At 38.4% G+C, this 22,990-nt stretch overlaps 2 protein-coding genes across 3 annotated transcripts; one reads left to right on the top strand and one right to left on the bottom strand.

Annotated features, from left to right (window-relative positions):
- Window positions 1-684: 684 nt before the first annotated feature.
- Window positions 685-11,360, bottom strand: capsl (calcyphosine like). Of its 2 annotated transcripts, none has more exons than XM_003224254.4 (5): window positions 11,208-11,360; window positions 7,535-7,694; window positions 3,807-3,984; window positions 2,133-2,342; window positions 685-965 (listed from the first exon to the last, which is right to left on the bottom strand). In XM_003224254.4, exons 2-5 carry the CDS (start codon window positions 7,669-7,671, stop codon window positions 864-866), a joined length of 627 nt encoding a protein of 208 aa, XP_003224302.1. In that variant the 5' UTR covers window positions 7,672-7,694; window positions 11,208-11,360; the 3' UTR covers window positions 685-863. The 2 variants fall into 2 exon arrangements, with proteins under 2 accessions (XP_003224302.1, XP_062828562.1); XM_062972492.1 differs by lacking the exon at window positions 11,208-11,360 and adding an exon at window positions 9,995-10,079.
- A 1,637-nt stretch (window positions 11,361-12,997) lies between these two features.
- On the top strand, window positions 12,998-22,741 carry ugt3a2 (UDP glycosyltransferase family 3 member A2). The gene is made up of 7 exons (XM_003224264.4): window positions 12,998-13,137; window positions 14,359-14,460; window positions 15,697-15,814; window positions 17,261-17,795; window positions 19,764-19,995; window positions 21,058-21,277; window positions 22,247-22,741. Exons 1-7 carry the CDS (start codon window positions 13,044-13,046, stop codon window positions 22,521-22,523), a joined length of 1,578 nt encoding a protein of 525 aa, XP_003224312.2. The 5' UTR covers window positions 12,998-13,043; the 3' UTR covers window positions 22,524-22,741.
- Window positions 22,742-22,990: the final 249 nt, after the last annotated feature.

Raw genomic sequence — 22,990 nt, 5'->3', positions numbered from 1 at the left:
ATCAATATACCAGAGTGGCCATAGTAGATGGGGGTGGGAGCAGATTCTGGGAGTTGTATTCCAAAAAGTTTTTTTAAGTCCTGTTATAGCTGCTTCAATTGTCTCCTGCATAAAAGCGCACTGAGAAAAATGGAAGTTGCTAAAGAGCACCCATAACAGCTTCTCTATTCCACCTGTCTCAATATTTTACTTAATTTTTGAAAGCATTTTGACATTTTCTCTTATCTTTGATGATGCAGATAGTTACCATTCTTTTGACAAATTGTCAGTTGACCTCCTTTGTCAAATAAGATAACTTGTCCTTTTCTCCCAGTTTGAGAACTTTTACAATCCAGTTTTCATTTAAGAGACAGCTTTTCCAGTTTTGCACACAAAGTATTCTTGCTGCTATAATCATATAATGCAATAACTTTACATCATTTTTTGTTTGCTCATTTGGAGGTCCCTTTGAAAATAAAGTTGGATCTAGCTGCATTCTAGTTTTAAAGAAATCCTCTTCCCTGGTGTTATTCCCTGCTGTTGTTTCCTGAGTCCCTGCATTTCTACTAGGACTAATTTCCAGATTAGTGTTTCAGTTTCACAACACAACACAGAATCAATGCATAACTCCATATGCAGAGATGGATACTGCACTGCCCTGGTGTAAGATCTGAGCCATTTCTTGTTTAGATAACCATATAAACATAGGTATTGAACATTTTATTCAAAGAATGGTCCTACAAAAACAACAGGAATAATAATAATAATGGTAATTAAAATGTACTGTAATAATTAATGCAATTAGTAATTACAATGAATGCAACCACATTGCCCTGCATGTCAGACAACAACCACAAGAAGGAGGAGAATTTCATTTTACACAATCAGATTTTCCAAGCATTTTTCATCATCAGAATGAAATAGATGTCGGTATCTATTGAAGCGCTGACGCCTGCGTAATAGTTCATGAATTCATCTGTTGTAACCTAAAACAAAGAAGTTTGGAAGAGAAAAAGAATAAGCCCATTGGTTCAATATGAGACATGGATTACATACTATTAGCAATAATTTGAAGAATTAAACAGCTTCCCATGGAAAATGTATTTTTAATTTTCAGAGGGAACTTATCCAAGAAAGTGTACTTTTGTGGTATAACTTCATGCTAAAACTCCCAAAAGAACTGAACTTATAAAAAAGTATTTTCTTGTAAAGCTCCGGAAAGCCATTTCCTTCTCCTCCAAAAAGAACATCCAGAGTTTGGGAAAGTTACTTTTTGGACTACAACTTTCAGAATAATTCAACTAGTACTTCCAATGATATGCATTCTGAAGGATTATTGCAATTGTGGCTCATAAAGGCATTTTCCCCCAGCTTTGAGAACACCTTGAGTGCTTCCAGACAAAGGGTTCTTTACATCAATTTCACCTGAACTGGAATTATTCATGCTGGGTTCATGGGTGTGAGGAAGGATAGAAAGGGTTTGCTAGCATGTTGTAATGTATTTGTTTTGATACTTATTGCAATATTTGCTTTTGTCTGTCACTTAAATACAGTATACAATAAAATTACAACAAATTACAAAAAAAGAAAAACATGGAAGAAAAGTCAAGAAAACAAGGTTACAGATAGAAGACAAAGTCATCCAGATCATCTTTAGCACTTCGAAGAGGGCAGTGTGAGCACAGAATATAAATCTCATCTGCAAAGGGCCTTTTATTGCAGACACCCAGCCTTCACTTTGCATGGAAGGCATGTCCATCACTGCTCAATCCAATTAGATTACAGGCAAGGTTACAGGAAGGAAAGATGTATCAGTGGAGACAAAATATTCTGCTTATGGCTGGTGATGCAGCAGTAGATCTGTTGGACCTGTTGGATACTGGATTGAGCTGAAAACAATCCAGTCACGCTGTCCACGCTTCAAAAACATCAGGACCACTCTGGAGAATCCAGAAAGCTCCAGAGAAAATCCCAGTTTACCTTTTTCTATATTAATAGATCATCCTTTCTCCTGCAAATCTAGCTGTATGTTGTGTGGACTCCTCCACAGCAGCTAGGACACAGCTGATTTCTGGCCATTGTTTATATTTCTTTAATGATCTTGACTATTATCACGGAACCACCATTCTACCAATCTCTATTGTTTCAATTACCTGTCCATCTTTATCATAAGGTGAATCAAAGTTATCCAAAAAAGTCCTAAAAACTTGATCTTCTGACCATTCTCCATTCTGGTACTTGGGGTGATGCTTTGCATTATAGACTCCTTGTAGATCTTCAATGGTGATAATGCCATCCCCAGTCTTGTCTAGCTTTCGAAAGGCTTGCAGAATTATTTCTTTTCTTGCATTAGACATTGGAGGCTAAAAAAGCAGTAGAGTCATTAGATTTGTCACCTGCTGCCCAGTACTCTGTATGTATCTCGCCAATGACATTGCAGTTACTACATGATACTTTCAATAGCCAAAGTATGTTAAGAGGGCCAGGTTTCCTTAAGCATGTTTACATTACAAAGTAAAAACAGATTGTGAATGAGAAAGACCGTATTTCTTCACAGTGTTGACGAAGCAAGGGCCAATCTAGTCCAATGAATACAGTGGAAGCATTAAATCAAACCAAGCTACGAACTTGATGAGTGAGGCTGGATTATATAACTTGAATCCAATGTTCAGCTTTAACATCAATCAAGGAAGATTTTATTATGGTCCATGACCAGCACATGAGAAGACCCAATGGCTGGGTTGACTAAGTTCCCATTGATTCAAGGGTTTACCCAGATTGAGGCTAGCAGTTGGATTTTGGCCAAGTATAGGCAAAGTTGTTGGATTGCAATTCCCATTAGCCATAGCAAATAGTGAAAAATGCTAGGATTCGCAGATCAGCAACATCAGGGTGGTTGCATTTTCTCTATGCTTGGTTTAGTCCAATATTTATTCATACACTAAACTGTTTATATTTTTATATAGACCCTCAGGGCAGACAAGATACAGTAAAAAAAAGTTGAACAATTATATCAAATTAAAAAAAAATTAACTGGATAAAACACTAGTCACTGTTCTCAGCTAAACCAACCTCAAAGAACATATTCAGTGGTAGCTACGTTGGCCATGCAGCAAAGTATATCAAAATGTAAAATGCAGCAAAGTACAATAAAAGAGTGGTACCTTTATTGGCCAATCAAGATGCAGAAAATATACCACGCAAGCTTTCGCAGCTTCACTTGTTGCTTCATCAGACAAAGATGTTAAAAAATTATACACTTTTCCAAGTTCTGTGAGTAGTAAATTCAGGATAATTCCAGTAGACAGACCTAACAAATGCAGGCAGTTCCTGAGATCGGTTTCCTTTAGGAAAGCCCACTAATTTGAACTACTACACTTTCTAAGGACCCAGGGACATGTTAACCTACTGCCCAGCATTGCCATTAGTATCTGAGGCCAACTGAGCCACAGAACTGTCCATCATTAAATCCACACCCCAGTGAGGTTTACCAGTGAATTCAGGATGGTGCCATGCATGCTCCATGTTATTTGTTGTTGCGTGCCTTCAAGCCATTCATGACTTACAAGATTCACGTGATTTTCTGAGGCCATGAATGACTTCTTCAAAGTCACATAGTGGTTTTCCATGGCCGAGTAAGGATTCAAACCCTAATTTACAGAGTCTTAAACCATGACACCATGCTTACTCGCATCTATGTTATAGATTTCCCAGAATACAATATCATGGGGAAAGCAAGGGGATGGACTGGATGGCCCTTGTAGCGGGTGTCTTCCAACTCTATGATTTCACAATTTATATTAGTTGTTGTTTTAAAAGTAGCTTACTCTTAATGTTAGGAGAAATTCATCAAAGTCAATTTTTCCATTCCCATCTTTATCAAAGATTTGGAAAATCTTTTCAGCATCTTCTTTTTCGATCAACACAGCATAATCATGAAGGCCTTTCAGGAACTCTTTGAAATCAAGAGTCCTATTGCGGTCATCATCCATGATGTGGAAGACCCTGAAGAAAATAAGGGTGACTGTGAATAGGGAAGCAGGATCTCAGACTATATATTACAGTGGAAAGGGTACATTCGTTGTAGTCAAACTTCTTCTTTTTTTATTTGGGCTTTAAGATTGCATCCAAATGTTGCAATACTATCAAGCAGCATAGAGAAAAGATTTCTGTAGTGAAGTTTAGCATCCAATGAGTTTCCTGCATTGGAAACTCATTGAATGAATGGACCTTTGTGGGGAGTACATATGTGACAAATTTAATACGAGGGTTGAATGAAAAGTAATGCCTCCACCTTCGTTACTTGAGTTTGGATGGGAATATTTTAATAAATCAAATGCAGAAATAATCCTTAGAATGTGATCTTTAACTATCACTATTCACTTTTCCACATAATCACCAGACAATTGGATACATTTCTGCCAACAATGAACAAGTTTTCTAAAGCCATCACAGAAGTCGACACTCTGTTTCCGCAACAAGCGTCTTATGGTACCCATTGTGCACAGATCTTCTGATAGCCAAGCAAAGCAATAATGTGACCCACACGTTCTTGTGAAATGCCGATTTATGCTTGAAATTTCGTTCAGAGTGATACAATGATCGTCCTGAATCAATCTGTCAACCTTTTGCTTGTGAAACTCGGTGGTTGCTGTCACAGGACATCCAACTCTTTGTAACGCAAGTCAGATGTTCCCATCTCAACATCTTTAAACGTACTTGCCCAACGACGCACAGTACTCACATTAACACAATCACCATAAATAGCTTGCATTCTCTGATCAATCTCCTTTTGGGTGACACCTTCAGCTGTCAAGAATTCAATGACTGCACGTTGCTTAAGTCGCATTGACCGACTGTCTGCACAGGGTTCCATACTTAGCACTTTAACAACACAACTGTTCAATGCAAAGGCTTCCCACCAAATGGAACTGTAGAGGAGAGTCTACTGAACAAGCCAGTACCTGCTGCATACCAGTACTCTCATCTGTTGAGGAGTTACGAAGGTGGAGGCATTACTTTTCATTCAACCCTCGTATATTATTTACTATATTGGTATTCATATGGAATTAAAATGTGGTTGTGTTGGGAATATTTCATTATAATTAGCTTCTCAGATCACAGAAAGAAATACACATTTTGATACTACCACCCTCAATTTATATGCTGCCTTTCTTCCAGGGTTGGACACAAGGTACATTAGTTCACAAATGAATCAGCTTAAGAAATACAATAAAAAATTAAAACACAATTAAAAATGATTGTATTAAAACAATACATTTTAAACAACATAAAATCATAAAAGTTAAAAATAAAGTACCCCGCCTCCCAAGAAGCCTCCCAGCAAGTAATTACACATTTAAAATTGGATTGAACAAACCGGACAGCAAAATGTGGGCAGGGAGGGCATCTGCCCATCTCCCATTAAAGGAAGCCACTGGGAAGGCTGTCTTCTGCATCCTCACCAAAGAAGCCCATGATGGTGGCAGGACTGAGAGAAAGTCATTGCCTGTGGTTATTATGATTCTGGCAAGTTAATATAGGGAGATATGGCCATTCAGCTTGTCAAGACCTAAGCCACAAATCCTCTCATTTGTTTAGGCATTTAACTTGCCCAACCCGCTGCATTTTAACAACCCAACATGATTTAAAAGCATTATCACTGACAACCTTGGATTTACATTGTGTATGTTTGTCCCTATTCTGTCTTTACTGAACCACAGCTGAAGAACTATTTAAAAAAAAAAAAGGTAAAATTTTTGGACTATTAAAATGTATGAAAACACATAAATTAGTCTCTGAGATAACCAGAACTCAAGTTATCAGAACTCTCAAGCAACCTGCAAACAACTAAAATTGCATACTGCATTCACAAAGTTATTTTTTATAATACAGTAGAGTCTCACTTATCCAACGTTCTGGATTATCCAACGCATTTTTGCAGTCAATGTTTTCAATATATTGTGATATTTTGGTACTAAATTCATAAATACAGTAATTACTACATAGCATTACTGCATATTGAACTACTTTTTCTGCCAAATTTGTTGTCTAACATGATGTTTTGGTGCTTCATTTGTAAAATCATAACCTAATTTGATGTTTAATAGGCTTTTCCTTAATGCCTCCTTATTATCCAACATATTCGCTTATCCAACATTCTGCCGGCCCGTTTATGTTGGATAAGTGAGACTCTACTGTACATTAAAACTGTAATACATCAAGTTTGTCTTTGTGTGTATTTATTTGTGTTTATTTGCTTTTAATTACTGGTTCAATAGTATTAGTTAGGCCTATTTTTAATTGCAACTCTTAAGGAACCAGAAACTACATTAAGGAACCAGAAACCAATCCCCATAGATGCCAGCTAAGTGAGAGTGTACTGTAGTTACCATTTTAGTACCTCTGTATACAAAGACTTCATTTTCATTTCAATCTAAGATCTAATGTCCCGTTAACCTCTCTTAGGATATTCTCCCATGCTTTTATCTCCCAAAATCTTGCTTCATGAGCCTAGCATGGCATTAAAAAAATAATTTAATCATTCAATACAGCCCTGGTGGGTTAAAACTTTGTGCTGGCAAAACTGATGACTTGAAGTTTGGGTTGCTGACCTGAAGGTTGCTGGTTCCAATCCAACCCGAGGAGAGCGCGGATGAGCTCCCTCTATCAGCTCCAGCTCCATGCGGAGACATGAGAGAAGCCTCCCACAAGGATGGTTAAAGCATCAAAACATCCAGGCATCCCCTGGGCAACATCCTTGCAGATGGCCAATTCTCTCACACCATAAACAACTTGCAGTTTCTCAAGTAGCTCCTGACATGAAAAAAAACTCATTTGATATACCAAAATTTCAAAATATCTTTGTTTTTCCTCTCATTTCTCCTTCATGGTGTTCTTGGCTGTTTTTTTTTTTAAGTTTTGGGCTTTCTCAATGGTGAGTACTGAGATTGGGAGGAAAGCCCTGTGTCCCGAAAGTGGTGTCTAGTTAAGAGCAGTACCTTGCGTCTACTCCAAAGTAGTGGGATTGAAGGGGAAAGCCCAGCATCCCCAAAGCTTTTCCCAAGGCTTAAAAAAAATTAGAGTGGCTGGGAACTGCAATCTCACACTGAAAATGGAAGATGTCGGGAGAAAAGACAAGGAAGAACAACATGTGGTGGGATCTGAGAAAAAAATATGATTTGCTTTCTAATGCAATGGGATATAATGTCATGGTAATATGATGCTCCCCATAACATCCTTAGTCTCTTTCTCTCTCTCTCTCTCTCTCCCTCCCTCCTTTCTTGGCTCCCTTTCCCTTTTCATTTTAAGCCTGTTGTTTACAAGAAACATAATGAGCTGTAACATGATTTCAGCTATAATGAGGCCTCTGCAGCTTGTACACCATAGCCCTGCCCACCAAACCCAAGAAGAACTGACTCACATATCAGCACATGAGGATCTTTCAAATCCAGGACAAGGAAGTTGACATTTTCTGGCTTCTGTGCTTCAGTAATCCCTTGGCCTTTTGAAGACCATAGCTTGGTTTAATAAGTTATTCCATGAGCTCATTTACCTGGCAAGTCCTTTGATGCCCGCAGATCCCCTTGCCAGGCACTGGAGCCGAAGCCTCTCGATAGGATCAGTTGTTTGGGCAAGTTTTCTTTTGGCCTGGATTGCCATCTCCCGGTCGTGCCGTGCCGTGCCAGCCATCTAGGCGAATGGAGGGCAGTGATCTTGAACAGGAGATAACATATTAATGAGTACAGATTGCAAAATATGTTCCTCCAAACAACTCCTGACTGATGGCTATCCAGCCTCTGTTTAAAAACCTCTGGACAAGGAGATTCCACCATGCTCTGAAGCAACATTTTCTACTCTCAACCAGCTCTTATCATAAGGAAGATTTTCCTAATGAAAGCTATTTTTCTGCAGTTTGACTCCATAGCTCCATGTCCTAGTCTTAGAACAGCAGAAGTAAACTGGTTCCTTCCTTAATATATCATTTCAAATACTTAAGCATGACTAACACCTCCCCAATGAACTTTCTCTTCTCCAAGCGGAATATGTCCAGCTCGCTAAGCTGCTCCTTGTAGGGCTTGGCTTTCAAACCATTCAGATGACCTGGATTGGAGCCATATTTATTTATTTATTTATTTATTTACAATATTTATATTCCGCCCTTCTCACCCCGAAGGGAACTCAAGGCAGATCACATTGCACATATAAGGCAAACATTCAATACCATAACATAGAACAGAGACAGGCGGGCCTCGAACTCATGACCTCTTGGTCAGAGTGATTTGTTGCAGCTGGCTGCTAACCAGCCTGCGCCACAGCCCGGTCATATAGGGCTTTGTAGGTCAAAACAAGCACTTTGAATTGTGCTCGGAAAATGTTGGCAGCCAGTGGAGCTTCTGCAACAGAGGAGTTGTACGTCCCCTGTAGCCAGCCCCAGTTTAGCAGTCTGGCTGCTGCTCTTTGAACCAACTGACATTTATGAGCATTTTCAAAGGCAGTCCCATGTAGAGAACATTACAGTAGTCTAATTGGCATGTAACCAAGATATGTACCACCATGGCCAGATCCGGCACAAGTGCACAAGTTTTAATTGTGCAAAGGCCCTCCTGGCCACCACAGATACCCTGGCCTCCAGTGTCCAGGAGCACCCCCAAGCTGCAGGCCTGTGTCTTCAGGAGGAGTGTAGCCCCATCCAGCATGGGCTGGATCTCTATTCCCTGATCAACTAACCAGGAGATCTCTGTCTTGTCTGGATTAAGTTTCAATTTGTTTGCCCTCATCTAGTCCATTACTGATAGGTTAGCATGAGATCAGCTTCCTTGGCTTTAGGTGGTAAGGAGTAGTAGAGTTGGGTGTCATCTGCATACAGGTGGCACCACACTCCAAAACTCCAGGTGACCTCTCCCAGGGATTCATGTCTATATTAAACAGCATAGGAGACCTCACAGGCCAGTGACCAAGGAGCCAAACAGGAGTCCCCCAGCACCACCTTTGGAGACTGGTCTCCAGGAAGGAAAAGAAGCACTGAAAAACAATGCCTCTGGGCACCATCCCAGTAAGGCATCTCAAAAAGATACCATGGTCGATGGTATCAAAAGCCACGGAAAGGTCCAGGACACCCAAAAGGAACACAATTGTCCAGTTCTCTGAGTAGATTATCTACTAGGTAGACTAAAGGTGTCTCTGTGCAACCAGGCCTGAAACTAGACTGAAATGGATCTGGATAATCTGCTTCATCCATGAACCCTTGGAGTTGAAAAGCCACCACATGTTCCAGTACCTTACAATGGGAGATTAGAGACTGGCTTGTAATTGTCAAAGACAGTGGGATCCAGGGAAGTTTTCTTTAGCAGAAATCATACCACAGCCTCCTTGAGGCCCACGGGGACCTTGCCCTAAGGAGGCATCTATCACTTTCCTGACTCACTCCACCAGTCCCCTTCTGGCCTGTTTTATGAGCCATGGAGGGCTTGGGTCTAAAACATATGTGGTGACTCTCACCTCTCCAAGGAGCCTGTCCAGATCCTTAGGCTGCACAAATTGAAAATCATTCATCAACACTAGATAAGCAGGAGCCAAGGTTACATCCACGGGAGCTGTATCAACTAAGTGAGAGTGAATCCGAGCAATCTTTTTGGCAAAATGATGGGCAAATTCTCCACAGCATGCTGTTTTATGGGAGGAATTCTATTTTAGGACAGGTTGGATTAGTTTCCCAACCCCCTGAAACAGCTCTGCTGGTTGGTTTTGTGCTGCAGCAATCGTTTTGGTATAAAAGCTCTTTTTGCTGCCTTCAAAGCCCCACCATAGACCTGTTTCCAATTGGAATCACTCTAAGTTCTCTGTCACTGTCACTCTAGTCCCCGTCTCACACATTTCATTGCTGCCAGCTTTTTAGTGAACCAAGGAGCTGGTTTAGCTCAACTTTGTGGGAAGGGATGCTTCGGAGGAATCATGTCCACCGCCGTTGTCATTTTCCCATTCCAGAGCTCAACTAGGGCTTCGGCAGGATTACCTGCCCAACTAACAGGAAATTCCCCAAGAGCCGTCAGAAATCCATCCAGATTCATAATCCTCCTGGGATGAACTATCTTGCAAAGCTTTTTGTTCCTACAATACAACATAAGAATGGAAAATTACCACTATTTGAACAATAGGGAAATAAATCTCTCTTTTTAAAAACCTATGACACAAGTGTGTCAAGATTTGAATGTTTCACTGGGACATTTGAAGACGAAGGTTTGAGTTCACACTCAGCCACGGAAACCAAATAAGTCACACTGGGCAAATCACATTTTCTCAGCCTCATAGGAAGGCAATGACAAACTACCTCTGAACAAATCTCACAAAGAAAATCATGTGATACTGTTTTCTCCCTTTACTGTATAACTTTTTGAGTTAAAATAAGCATTTTTCATCCCTGCACAATGGCTCATTTTGGGGATTGATGAATATGGAATGCATTTTCTTGTTGTAAAAAAGTAGTTTAGTTTGATATTATAGAGAAGTTTAAGAATGTTTTAGATTTAGCTCTTCGGGTTGGTGAGTAGGAAGTCATGCATTTTTAGTGGTGTGAGTGGAGTAGGTTAGTTGTTAGTGTTTAAGATTAGTCAGTTTTTGTCTTTATTCCTTGTATCTTCTTATATATTCTTTATATATATTGATAGTGGTTTGTAGGATAGTTGTTTGTAGGTATTTGTTATTTCATTTTGTTTGTAAAATGAACTAAAAATTATATTAAAACAAGCCAAATGGGGGTTGCCAGATTTTGGACCATCAATAAAATACATTATTATTATTGGCCCAAAGGCATAGTATGACACAGCAAATGAGATATATATGCTGGATTTCGTATGACAAAATCACAAGTTGAACACTTCCCAAGTGTTTAGGACTGTGTGATGTATTTTTGGATGATGATAATGAGGATGATGATGATTATTATTATTAATATCCCACTTTTCTCTCCCATTGGGGATTCAAACTGGTATTATTATCACTCATGAAGCTGCATTTGCCATGGTTCTGTGAGTCCTAGTCCAAAAAAGTAACTTTTTCAAGCTCTAGGAATAAAAAGCAATACTAAAAATCCTGAGATCTCCTCCAGCCCCCAAGCAGAATGCAGCACTTTAAAACAAAGCAAAACCTGATTGGCTTTGACACAAGTTAAATGGGTAACCTCCCTGAGCCAAGTGATGAAAGGATGAGCATGAAAACCCCTTCCTTACCTGTATTCTGCCACCTGTCGCTTCTGCCTGCAACTATGGACACTGCTCTGTACACTTTGGGAGAAAGTGGGCCTGCCTTTTCCAAGCATCTCCTCCCTTCTTCTTCTGATTGGGCCACTTTTGGCAATTGGTGGACGGACCATGAAAAGAAATGAAATCTGACTGGAAGACTTCTGTGTCTATCCGTCTCAGATTACTTGTTTACACATTGCTCCTCTCTTGCCCGGAGTTGATCACCTTGTTTCCTAGGAGATGGGGGTTGCTGCGTAACCTGCTGGGACTTCCATTGTTTCTCTGGCTTCTGATGCTCTTTTGCCCTCTTCCCCTTTGTTTTGGATTTGTTGTTCCTTGCACAATATTTGTTCTATTTCCCTATGGAGGTAAAAAGGTGGCAAATCTGAACATGGGATGAGGAGAGAACTGACTATTAGCAAGAATCTCGGTGAAATACATGGAATCATACTTTTTGTATATTTACATATTTGCCATATTTCCATTCTGCTCCACATTGTAATAATAATAATAATAATAATAATAATAATAATAATAATAATAATAATAATAATAATAATAACTTTATTCTTATACCTCGCCCCATCTCCCCAAAGGGACTCGGGGCGGCTTAAATGGGGCCTTGCCCAGACACAACAATATAAAAGCAAGCAAAACAATAAAGCAAATTACTCAACAATAAAACATCAACATCAATAAAAACAGTCATGAAATGTCAATATACGAAATAAAGTGTTAAAACAAGAGATGTTACCATGTTAAAACATTGTAAGATCTCAGGATCGCTTTCAGTAGAATTGGCTAAACACTTTTAAAAAGTAGTGCAATAAAATATAAAACAATAACAGTTTGCAAAACCTGACTTCTCCAGGCTGATCCAAGCTGCCCTTTTTCAGGCCAAATTGAGTAAGCTAATGTTTAAATGTGGAGGAAGGGGCTCTGCTGTTTAATATGAAGGAATACTCATATTCTACCAGCTGTTTCCCATCTTTCCAACTTCTTTTGAATTTGTTGTTGAAGGCTTTCATGGCCAGAATCACTGGGTTGCTGTGAGTTTTCTGAGCTGTATGGCCATTTTCCAGAAGCATTCTCACTTGAAGGTTCACCCACATCTATGGCAGGCATCCTCAGAGGTTGTGAGGTCTGTTGGAAACTAGGCAAGTGGGGTTTATATATCTGTGACATATCTAGGGTGGGAGTGAGAACTCTTGTCTGTTTGAGGCAAGTGTGAATGTTGCAATTGGCCACCTTGATTAGCACTGAATAGCCTTGCAGCTTTAAAGCCTTGCTGCTTCCTGCTATTCAAAGGTAGCCAATTGCAACATTCACACATTGGTGACTAAATTGATTACTTCCAGTCATAAAATAAAGGCAGGATATTGGCTTCATTATAACTGCACACGTGGATTTAAGTCATTTCTGTGAGAGTGCAATTTTTGCATTCAGACAAATTATATGGTTACTATTCCCACTGAGTTACTGAAAATTCCACTTTTTGTGACAGAAGATTTTTTTTAAATTGTTGGAATTCCTCAAAGTTTACAGATCATGATATTGCTGGAACTGGCAACTTATTAAAAGAAATATAGATCATTATTTTCTGCAATTTGTTTGTTTAGGTCTTTTGTACATTATGCTCTGTATTTTATGAACAGTGGAAAATAAAATAGCATTCTTTTACACTTCTGTAATGCTTTAGGGTGTGTTTCCTCCCATTTCATACCTCTCGCAGAAGTCACGCAAAGCAAAGCTTTACTTTCTCCACCTTTATTCAAACAGGAAATACAGAGAACGATTGCTTAATTGGACTTTGGACAGCTGAAGATGGCCGTAATTGAGAAATTGCTTATAGTGTTGCTTTTTTCACAACAATTCCGGCAACTTGAGGGATTTAAGGTCCTAACACTTGCCTTTATGGGTGAGTTTACAGCACTGAATGGTATTTTCTTGCAGAAATGTGGTGTATTTGGTTGCAGGATATATGCTCCCTTTAATAGGGCTGCATCCAGCACTAATTGCAGACAGTGTTGATAGATGTGATTCAATAACAATTGCAAGAAAAAAAAATACGATTCTGGGCTACAGCTCTCAGAATTCTTGCCTGATGGATTTCTTGGAATTGCAGTTCAAAAATGTGAATTTCCAAGCTGAAAGAGGGAAAAAATATTCTTGTATCAACTGAGCACCGGGTGCTCTTGTTACCAGCTCTCCTGATGCTTCACGTATTCTCTCCCAAGACTGGAATACGGCACAAACTCTTCTTGGTTGTGGCTTCACATTAGGAAATCAAGCCCTCTAGGTATATGCCTACATCTCTGACTTTAAAGAAATTTCAGAAGACTATACAGGCAGGTATTTGGTATAATACAATTAGCTTGTTTAGTATGGGTTTGAGTTCTCTTAGGATTTTAGCATTATGCTAAACTCTTGAGTGTGTTTTGATTTTATACTTGAATTATTTCTGCTCCTCATACTCTGCTTTCATTCAATGTATTTTTATTATAACAGCCCCTGATCCAACTTAAGTTGTCACCCCCCCCCTTTTTTTTTTAATTAAGTGAAATGCTGAGAGTGTTATTTTCTTGGAAGAAGAAGAATATAAAGCAAGCTGATATATATTCAGGTCAGAGGTAGCACAGCATTCACAGTACTGTCCAAACTTCAGACTTCAGATTTTATTAAGAAAATGCTGTCAGAATATCCTACCACAGATATGAATTTGGTAGCACTGTTGAAATCTGTGAAGTGTATGGAGCAGCTTCAGAATACAGTGTGGAAAGGCTGAAAATGACAGACGGCATGTCAGGAATTTCATAGAGGAGCTCCTGGATATTTTGCTACATTGGATAGTTGCCAGTTGACTTGTCTTGACCCCATGAATTTCATAAGAGTTTTCTTATGCAAAGAACACTCAGAGGTTGCTTTTGCCAGTTCCTTCCTCTGAAATTTAGCCTTCGGCACCTGGTGTTCCATTGGTGATCTCCTGCTGAGCTCCCACCATCAGATAGGATCTGATGCCTTGAAGATATTTAGGGCACCAATAAATATGTAGCAGTTTCTTATTTACAGGTTAAACAACTGCCTTTCTTCAAAACTGCTTTTCACTCATTTTCAAATGCCAATCTCTCTTTCTCAACAGGAGGAAGTCATTACCTCCTAATGGATGAAATATCAAATATTCTTCACAAGAGGGGCCATGAAGTTCAAATGCTGTTACAAGCAGGAGTAAGCTTGACTCCAGGTAAACACCAAACCCCTATTGCTTATTACTGTACTAATATACTGGCCATAATGGAAACAGTAATAAGCAGCAGTGGTTTAATCTAAGACTCTGTTGCTTAGCTGATAATAACACCAAGGGGTAGCTAGCTGGTTTAATACATAGGGTCGGCACAGTGCAAAATTGTTCAAACCTACCACCACCACCACCACCACCAAAAATGTTGAATCAATGCTCAAAAGTCTCCTAGACAACATTAAGGGACAAAAAAGGTTACAAAACGTATGGCTCTGGGGAGCACTAAGGGGGCCCCAATGTGGACCACTGGCTCTGCTTTGCTCACCTCTGTTTATGATGGATAAGCAACATGTAAACCATCTGCAGGAAGTCCAAACTCCTCAAGAGATCCATGCTGATGCCTGTTGAAGCCAGTCCAGAAACAGGAAAACAACTGGATGCATTGCCACTGAGCCTACTGCTTTCTAGCAACATGGAAATGGTTGTGTTGGGGAGGTGATTGCTGCATGGTTTATAACAGTGGTTCTCAACATGTGGGTCCCCAGATATTTTGGCCTTCAACTCCCAGAAATCCTAACAGCTGGTAAACTAGCTGTTGAGTTTCTGAGAGTTGTAGGTCAAGAATAACTGGGGACCCACAGGTTGAGAACCACTAGTTTATACCGTGTTTCCCCGAAAATATTTTTGCTCCCAAAGATGTGCTAGGTCTTATTTTCAGGGGATGTCTTATTTTTCTATGAAGAAGAATTCACATTTATTGTTGAACAAAAAAATGAACATTTATTATATACTGTACAGTAGTTGTCATCACAAACCAACATAACCAAACCAGACAAACTATGACTCCTGTCAAGAATTTCTTGTTACTACTGTATAAATATAAATAATATAACATTTTAATATATTATGACCATTATTTCCATGTACAACTGGTATGTACATTTACCGATCCTGCAAGTTCTGGTGTTTTGTTTGGCGGGCGCCGGGCATGTTCCAAACAAAAACTTTGCTAGGTCTTACTTTTGGGGGAGGCCTTATATTTAGCAATTCTGCAAAACCTCTGCTAGGTCTTATTTTTTGGGGATGTCTTATTTTCGGGGAAACAGGGTAACAAGGGTTTTTGACAGGTGACATTGGGCAATGTAGTTGTGGACACATAACTACATGAGAAAGTATGTGTCCTAATACAGGTGTTAACAAATTATTTTTGAGAAAATTAAAACCTATGTATACTTTCAGGACGGCACTATCAACATTCTGATACCTATCAAGTCACAACTTGGTCTGCTAGTGAACATGTTATCGATGTATACAACAAATGGTTTGACAACTTTACAAAGGACTGTCTGAAGGGGAGGTATTTTAACAGTTTTTAATATTGATTTTATATAACAAGAAACAATAAAGCATTTTGATCGTCTGAAATTCTCAAAATTAGATCTATTCACCATTGAAAGTGTGGTGTCATTATTCGAGTTCTGTACTAGGATTCTGGAGACCAGGGTTCAAATCCCTGCTCAGCTGTGGAAATCCAGAGTGACCTTGGGCAAGTCACACTCTCTCAGCCTCAGAGGGAGGCAATATCAAATCCCCTCTGAAGAAATCTTGTGAAGAAAATCTCATGAGAGGTTTTCCTTAGGGTTGAACAATAACCAGTGTGAGTTTCCCTACACTCAAATACTTAGTGGTTTGAACTTACAAACAAACAATTCAATTAGACAGCTGCTTTATTATGAACGAGTTAATGGTTAATCCATCTAGTTTGCTGGATTTAAACATTATTGGACAATGTAGGGACTCAAACGTTTAATAAGAAATCCATACCACTATGGGGTGGAGATAGAATTAGAACAGGGGGGAGATTGTGTGGCCTTACTCATACTTGACTGAATCTTATAGCATTCCTCATTATTGGACATGGTGGCCAGGGCTGCTGGGGGTTGTAGTTCAACATCACATGGAGGTCCATACAATTGTTACCTTTCAGTTAGAGATTACAATATAACTCCAAGAATGTCCAACCAGAAGTAAGCCTATTGAGTTCAGTGTAACTTACTTGCTTGAAGAGTTAGAAAAACCATCTGAAGAAACAACGTTGAGGTATTAGCCATTTCAGGAGTTTTTCCCTACAAATATGGGGTATATTTTACATGTATTGGACTGAAGGATGACTGATCCCATCCTCTAATGACAATACCATCCATGCTAGAGAAGGCAGTTTCGCAAGGCATTATTTCAATAATGCCAAGTATTACTGCCTCACCAAACTCAGCCCCCTTCTACAAAGCTGTATAAAATCCAAATTATCTACTTTGAACTGGATTATATGGCAGTGTAGACTCAGATAATCCAGTTCGAAGCAGATAATGTAGATTATCTGCCCTGATAATCTGAATTATATGACCATGTAGAAGGGCCCTCAAGTGGAGGTACGTAGAGTCTCACTTATCCAACATAAACGGGCCAGTAGAACGTTGGATAAGCGAAAATGTTGGATAATGAGGGATTAAGGAAAAGCCTATTAAACATAAAATTATGTTTGGATTTTACAAATTAAGCACCAAAACATCATGTTTTACAACAAATTGACAGAAAAAGCAGTTCAATACATGGCAACGTTATGTAGTAATTACTGTATCTATGAATTTAGCACCAAAATATCACAATGTATTGAAACATTGACTACAAAAACATTAACTACTAAAAGGCAAACTGTGTTGGATAATACAGAACGTTGGATAAGTGAAGGTTGGATAAATGAGACTCTACTGTAGTTAATGAAATTTTGTTTTTGCTTCTCCAGAGTAACAGGTGAGGCTTACCTTGACCTGATGGGCCACCTGGCATCCCAGTGCCATTTCGTCCTGAACTCATCAAAGACTCTCATCTCTCTGAAGAATGAGAAATTTCACCTTGCCGTGATAGATGCATTCAACCCTTGCTCTTTCTTGGTCGCAGAAAAATTAGGACTACCCTTTATTGCCGTCTATCCAGGGACTTTTGTTAATGCACCACGGGCTGGAATCCCAAGCCCTCTGTCCTACGTCCCTCGGGCCCAATCCCTTCTAACGGACCGCATGGATTTCTGGGAACGTCTGAAAAACTGTCTAATGTCATTGTTGTCATTAGCAATTAATAATCAGATCTACGACAAGTTTGACAGTGTTATTAGGGACCATTTCCCAGCCAGGTCCAGACCTGCTCTCCCTGAGCTGTACTTGAAAGCGGAGCTCTGGATTTATGACACCGACTTCTCCATCGAGTTTGCACGGCCTCTTCTTCCCAACACAGTGTATATTGGGGGCTTATTGGCGAAACCCGCGAAACCCTTGCCACAGGTATGATTCTGCTCCATTTTTTATTGTTCTGTGAACACATGATAAACAGCTGCAGCATATAACTATGGGGATGGAGGAGTAAAAAGAAGGGTCCTATGCCCAAATGAAACATTTGCCCATCTCAGTGATTTTTTCTTTCAGTCCTCAACTTTCTTACATTTCAGTTGAGCTCTTAGGAATGTAGTCAAGACATCAAAAGACAAGAGGCAAGTGGAGTTAACATGGTAATGGAAATTAAGCCACAATAAAAGTTCCAGGTGTGAATGCTTTCTATGGCTCATTTTCAGCAATGCCAAGCATTCGAGGACTGAAGGATAATCTGAAAAAAAAGGGGAAATGCCTTCATTTTGCTGTCAATCTTCTGTAGCTACTGCTGTAGAGCTGATTTTTTAAAATGGATTTTCTTATTCAAGCATGACAGTTATTTACTTTTTCCATTGAAATTAAAAAATATTTAATGGTGTACAGTATTATTATTATTATTACCCCACTTTATCTATAGTGCAGAAGACTCAAAGTGGTTTAACATAAAAGCATTCACATACAATTTAATGTGCATACATTAAAACGGAATTACTGTATATACTCGAGTACAATAATATAAGCAGAGGCACCTAATTTTACCACAAAAAACCTGGGAAATCATTGACTCCAGTATAAGCTGAGGGTGGTAAATTTCAGAAATAAAAATAGATACCAATAAAATTACATTAATTGAGGCATCAATAGGTTAAATGTTTTTGAATATTTACATAAAGCTCAAATTTAAGATAAGAATGTCCAACTCTGATCAAATCATTATGCTCATCTTCTTCAATGTAAGTGTGCTTAAGTATCCTTTTAATAATAATAGAGTGAAATAATACATGTAATAATAATAATAATAATAATAATAATAATAATAATAATAATAATAATAATAATAGATACAGGAAAATAATACAAGTAATAATAGAGTAAAATAATAAATGCAATAATAATATCAGAGTGAAATAATAAATGTATTAATAATAATAAAAATAGAGTAAAATAAATGTAATAGTAGCAACAATAATAGAGAAAAATAATAAATGTAATAATACCAATAATAATAGAGAAAAATAATAAATGTAATAATACCAATAATAATAGAGAAAAATAATAAATGTACCATATTCTCCAGCTGACCCAAATATAAGCCAACCAGGACCCTCACCCGGGTATAAGCTGAGGGGGGCTTTTTCAGTCTTAAAAAAAGGGATGAAAAACTAGGCTTATACTCGAGTATATACAGTAAATATAAACAGTATTTTTAAAATTGCCAGTTAAAAACCATGAAAACATATTCAAAGTTAGCAATACAAATACCACTTAAAACAGGATAAAATGCTAAATACTATTCAAGCATCATGCCACTGAAAAAGATGACTTGGCAAATATCAGCTCAAATTTAATTCCTAGTCATAGACCCATTAAATCAATGGAACTTCCATAACCATTGATTCATCAAACTCCTTTTGATTCAGTGGATCTGGTTTAGCTGGGACTAGCAATTGAATTTAGGATGGCTGGTAAAGAATCTGTCTACCCTCCACATGTTGATGGACTAATATCCCCATCATCCTGCATTAGGGGTTCTGCTCCTAATTGAAGCCACATTTATAAGACCACATGTTAGCCATACCTGATTTAGGCCATCATATCCCCAAGCACTATCTTCTGACATTTATCTATATATATAAAAGGGTAATGGAATCACGGCACTGGACAAAACAACTAAACTAAATGCCCCCAACCTTGAAAATTGACAGCACAACCTCTCATCCACACCTCTATGTTCATACACAAAAAGAAAAGAAAAATTAAGTCCTAGCCACAGCAACGCATGGCCGGGCACAGCTAGTCTTATTTAGAATTCGTTCATTCCTATAAACAAACTTGTAGGACTGATAACAGTCAATTATAATATCATCCTTTTTCTATTTCCAGGAGTTTGAAGACTTTATTGAAAAAACAGGGGAAGCAGGTTTCATCATTGTGACCCTGGGGTCTATGCTATCATCAATCCCATTTCCACATCTACTAAAAGAGATCAATAATGGCTTCGCACAACTTCCCCAAGGTGTCCTTTGGAGGTATCAGGCCTCTCGCTGGCCAAAGGAGATTAAGCTGGCTCCAAATGTGAAACTTGCAGAATGGCTTCCTCAGAATGACTTGCTAGGTAAGAAAAGTGTGAAAGAGAGTATCTTTCACTCCCACGCTTTACATTAAGTTTAAACAAAAGCATATGAGAAGTTACCCCTACGATTCCTCCCCCATTAGGGTTCCTCCTTCTCTGCCTCCCATTGATCATATTGATTTCAAAAACTGATTTTTACCCATTTCCACTGAGCTGTCTTTATTATTATTCAGGAATTGTGGCTTTAGCAATCACATACATTCAGGATCGTTTTGTTTTAGTACAATCGTTATTCCTTCTCTTGATCTCTCCTAAATCTGTGTCCTCAAAATAACAATGGTCATCTTAATTTTAGCAAACAACCATTTCATTTTGGAAATACTGAATTAAATTAAACTGACATGAGAAGTAGGAATGAAAAGTCCTTCGTAATGGTGGAAATCACCAGGAAATATTTTGAGATGGATAAAACATTGTGTAGAGCTCAAAAATAAATCTGCTATGAACAGAAACAAAATGTGGGGCTTTCAAAGACCTTTTTCTCATCCAGAGGGGTTCTAAGAGATTTTAAAGTTGCAGGACGGAGGTGTTCAGCACATTAAGAAAACTAAATCCAGATGTAACCTGTAAATAGGTATTTTTTCATTTTACCTACTGTATATATTCATATGAGTCGAGGATAGGGTTTTCAGCCAATATTTTGCATTTTGATATGACCTAGCATCTGGCATTCTGCGCAGAGAAGGATTTCTCTCTTGTGCATCATATACATATCACATGTTGCAAAATTGATGGGGATAAATATTAACATTTTCCTTATTACTCAAGACAAACTTTTGAAAGCCAATAGATGTCATATATATTCATGAATAAGTTGATCTAATGTATAAACTGCCATTATGAGAAATTCATCATGTAGTCCTTTGGTAGAATAACTTAGTTCTCCAGATTTTTTTGGGGTTATAACTCCCAGCAACTTTGGTAAACATAGGTAAAGTTAAGGAATGCTGAGTGCTGTAGTTGAGCAACATGGTTTCCATCCATGATGTAACCAAACTGCAATACCCTATGCTTTGAGTCTATATGTTTCTTCATTTGAACTAGGACACCCAAAGGTTCAGCTCTTCGTCACTCACGGAGGGCTCAACAGTTTGATGGAAGCCGTTTACCATGGTGTTCCAGTAGTAGGGATCCCTCTATTTGGGGATCAACATGACAACATGATCCGAGTGGAAGCCAGAAGCATGGGCCTCTCTGTCAGCATAGACCAGCTAGAAGCTGACAGCTTTGGAAGTGCAATGAAACAAGTAATAAGACACCAAAGGTATGTGCTCTCTAACCTATCAGTTTTGTTCTTGCAGGGGTTTCAAATTATGCCATAATAGATTTATTCATTTTATGATGTCATATAATAATAATAATAATAATCTTTATTTATACCCCGCCACCATCTCCCCAACGGGGACTCGGGGCGGCTTACATGGGGCCATGCCCAGAACAATACAATATAACAGAATATAAATAGAACAACAGATCATAACACATTGAACAATACAATAAATGATAATATACACTACATTACGCAAAATCAGAAGAACAATAAACAGATGTAGCAGATGAGAGATGTTGCTACCTGGAGAAAATTAAGAGATAGACAGATTCCAGAAGCAGCTCTTTCCTTCTAACTAGAAATAGGAAGAATACTTGGAAATATTAGAAAAATGCTGTCAGGAAACCCTCATTTTCTCATATAAGAACTTTGCAGTTTATTCTGCACAAATTTTGCATGTGTTTTTGTGCAGAAAAAGTATTTTCTGCGCAAGAAACAAGCTTCTCTTTGAAGGGAATGTGAGCAGAAATATTAATTTCTGTGTAGAAAATTCTATTTATAAACTAATTAGGGATTTATTTTGCACAAAATCATAAATTGCTTTGCAAAGAAAACAGCATTTTCTGCACAAAAATATTCTGCACAGAAAATAGTTTCCCACATAGAAAAAATTGTTCTCTGCACAAAACATGTGCATTTTGCACAAAGTCCCAGGCTGCAAATAGTCTTTTTAAACATTGCAAAGCTGAGAAAATGGCTAAAAATACCAATTACTTCTTACAATAATATTAATGTAGAATACCCCTTTTTCAAACACATTGCCAACAAAGTAAAACATTAGTTAATTAACAAAACAGAGGCTATATAGATCATTTTAATTCAATTCTGAATGAGAAATAGATTGTTTCACGGGCTATTATAATTATTATGCTAACTCTTTAAACTTTTAATTTCTCTGCCCAGGTATAAATCTGCAGCAAAGACTTTGAGCACAATCCTCCAATCTCATCCATTTCCTCCGGAACAAAGACTGGCAGGATGGATAGAACACATTCTCACAGTGGGAAGTGGCGCTCACCTCCATCCCTATGCATTTCATCAGGAATGGTATCAGCAATACTTATTGGACGTTTGGCTGTTTCTCTTTGCTTCACTCCTAGGCATCATCTACCTTTCTCTCAAATTCATTGACTTTATTACTTCAAGGATCTGTGACTCAGGAAAACAAAAGCAAGCATAATATTACTATTTAACTTTTAATTGTCCAGTCCCTTTGGAGCAAGCACACATAGACAAGGCTTCTATTTGAACAACTGAATCACCTGGACTTAAATGTCTTAGAACAAGGCAGACATACAAATGCACTTGTCATGGTCAAAACTGTGGTGAAAACATTTTCCAGTTTCAAATGTATCTCAATGCAGCTATTTTTGGTTTTATAAATTGAAACATAGCATAGCTACAAGGCTTCTTATTTGTTTCATGCTGTGGTCCATACCACAAAAGTGGTGCTTTGTGCTGGGACACAAAACAGATTTTCTCACCATTGTCCACACAGATGCAGCCCGACAACATCTGAAGAGCCACTTTGTCATAGGTATGAAACTTTGAATTGTGGTTAACAGATCGGTATTTAACCTTGATTAAAACTAGTGGCACAGTGTGTTAAAGTGCTGAGCTGCTGAACTTGCGGAACAAAAGGTCCCA

The sequence above is a fragment of the Anolis carolinensis genome, chromosome 2 (genome assembly GCF_035594765.1).
Source record: "Anolis carolinensis isolate JA03-04 chromosome 2, rAnoCar3.1.pri, whole genome shotgun sequence".
NCBI classification, from domain to species: Eukaryota; Metazoa; Chordata; class Lepidosauria; order Squamata; family Dactyloidae; genus Anolis; species Anolis carolinensis.
The sequence above is the reverse complement of the archived record's forward strand: the minus strand, read 5'-3'. Positions and strand labels throughout refer to the sequence as shown.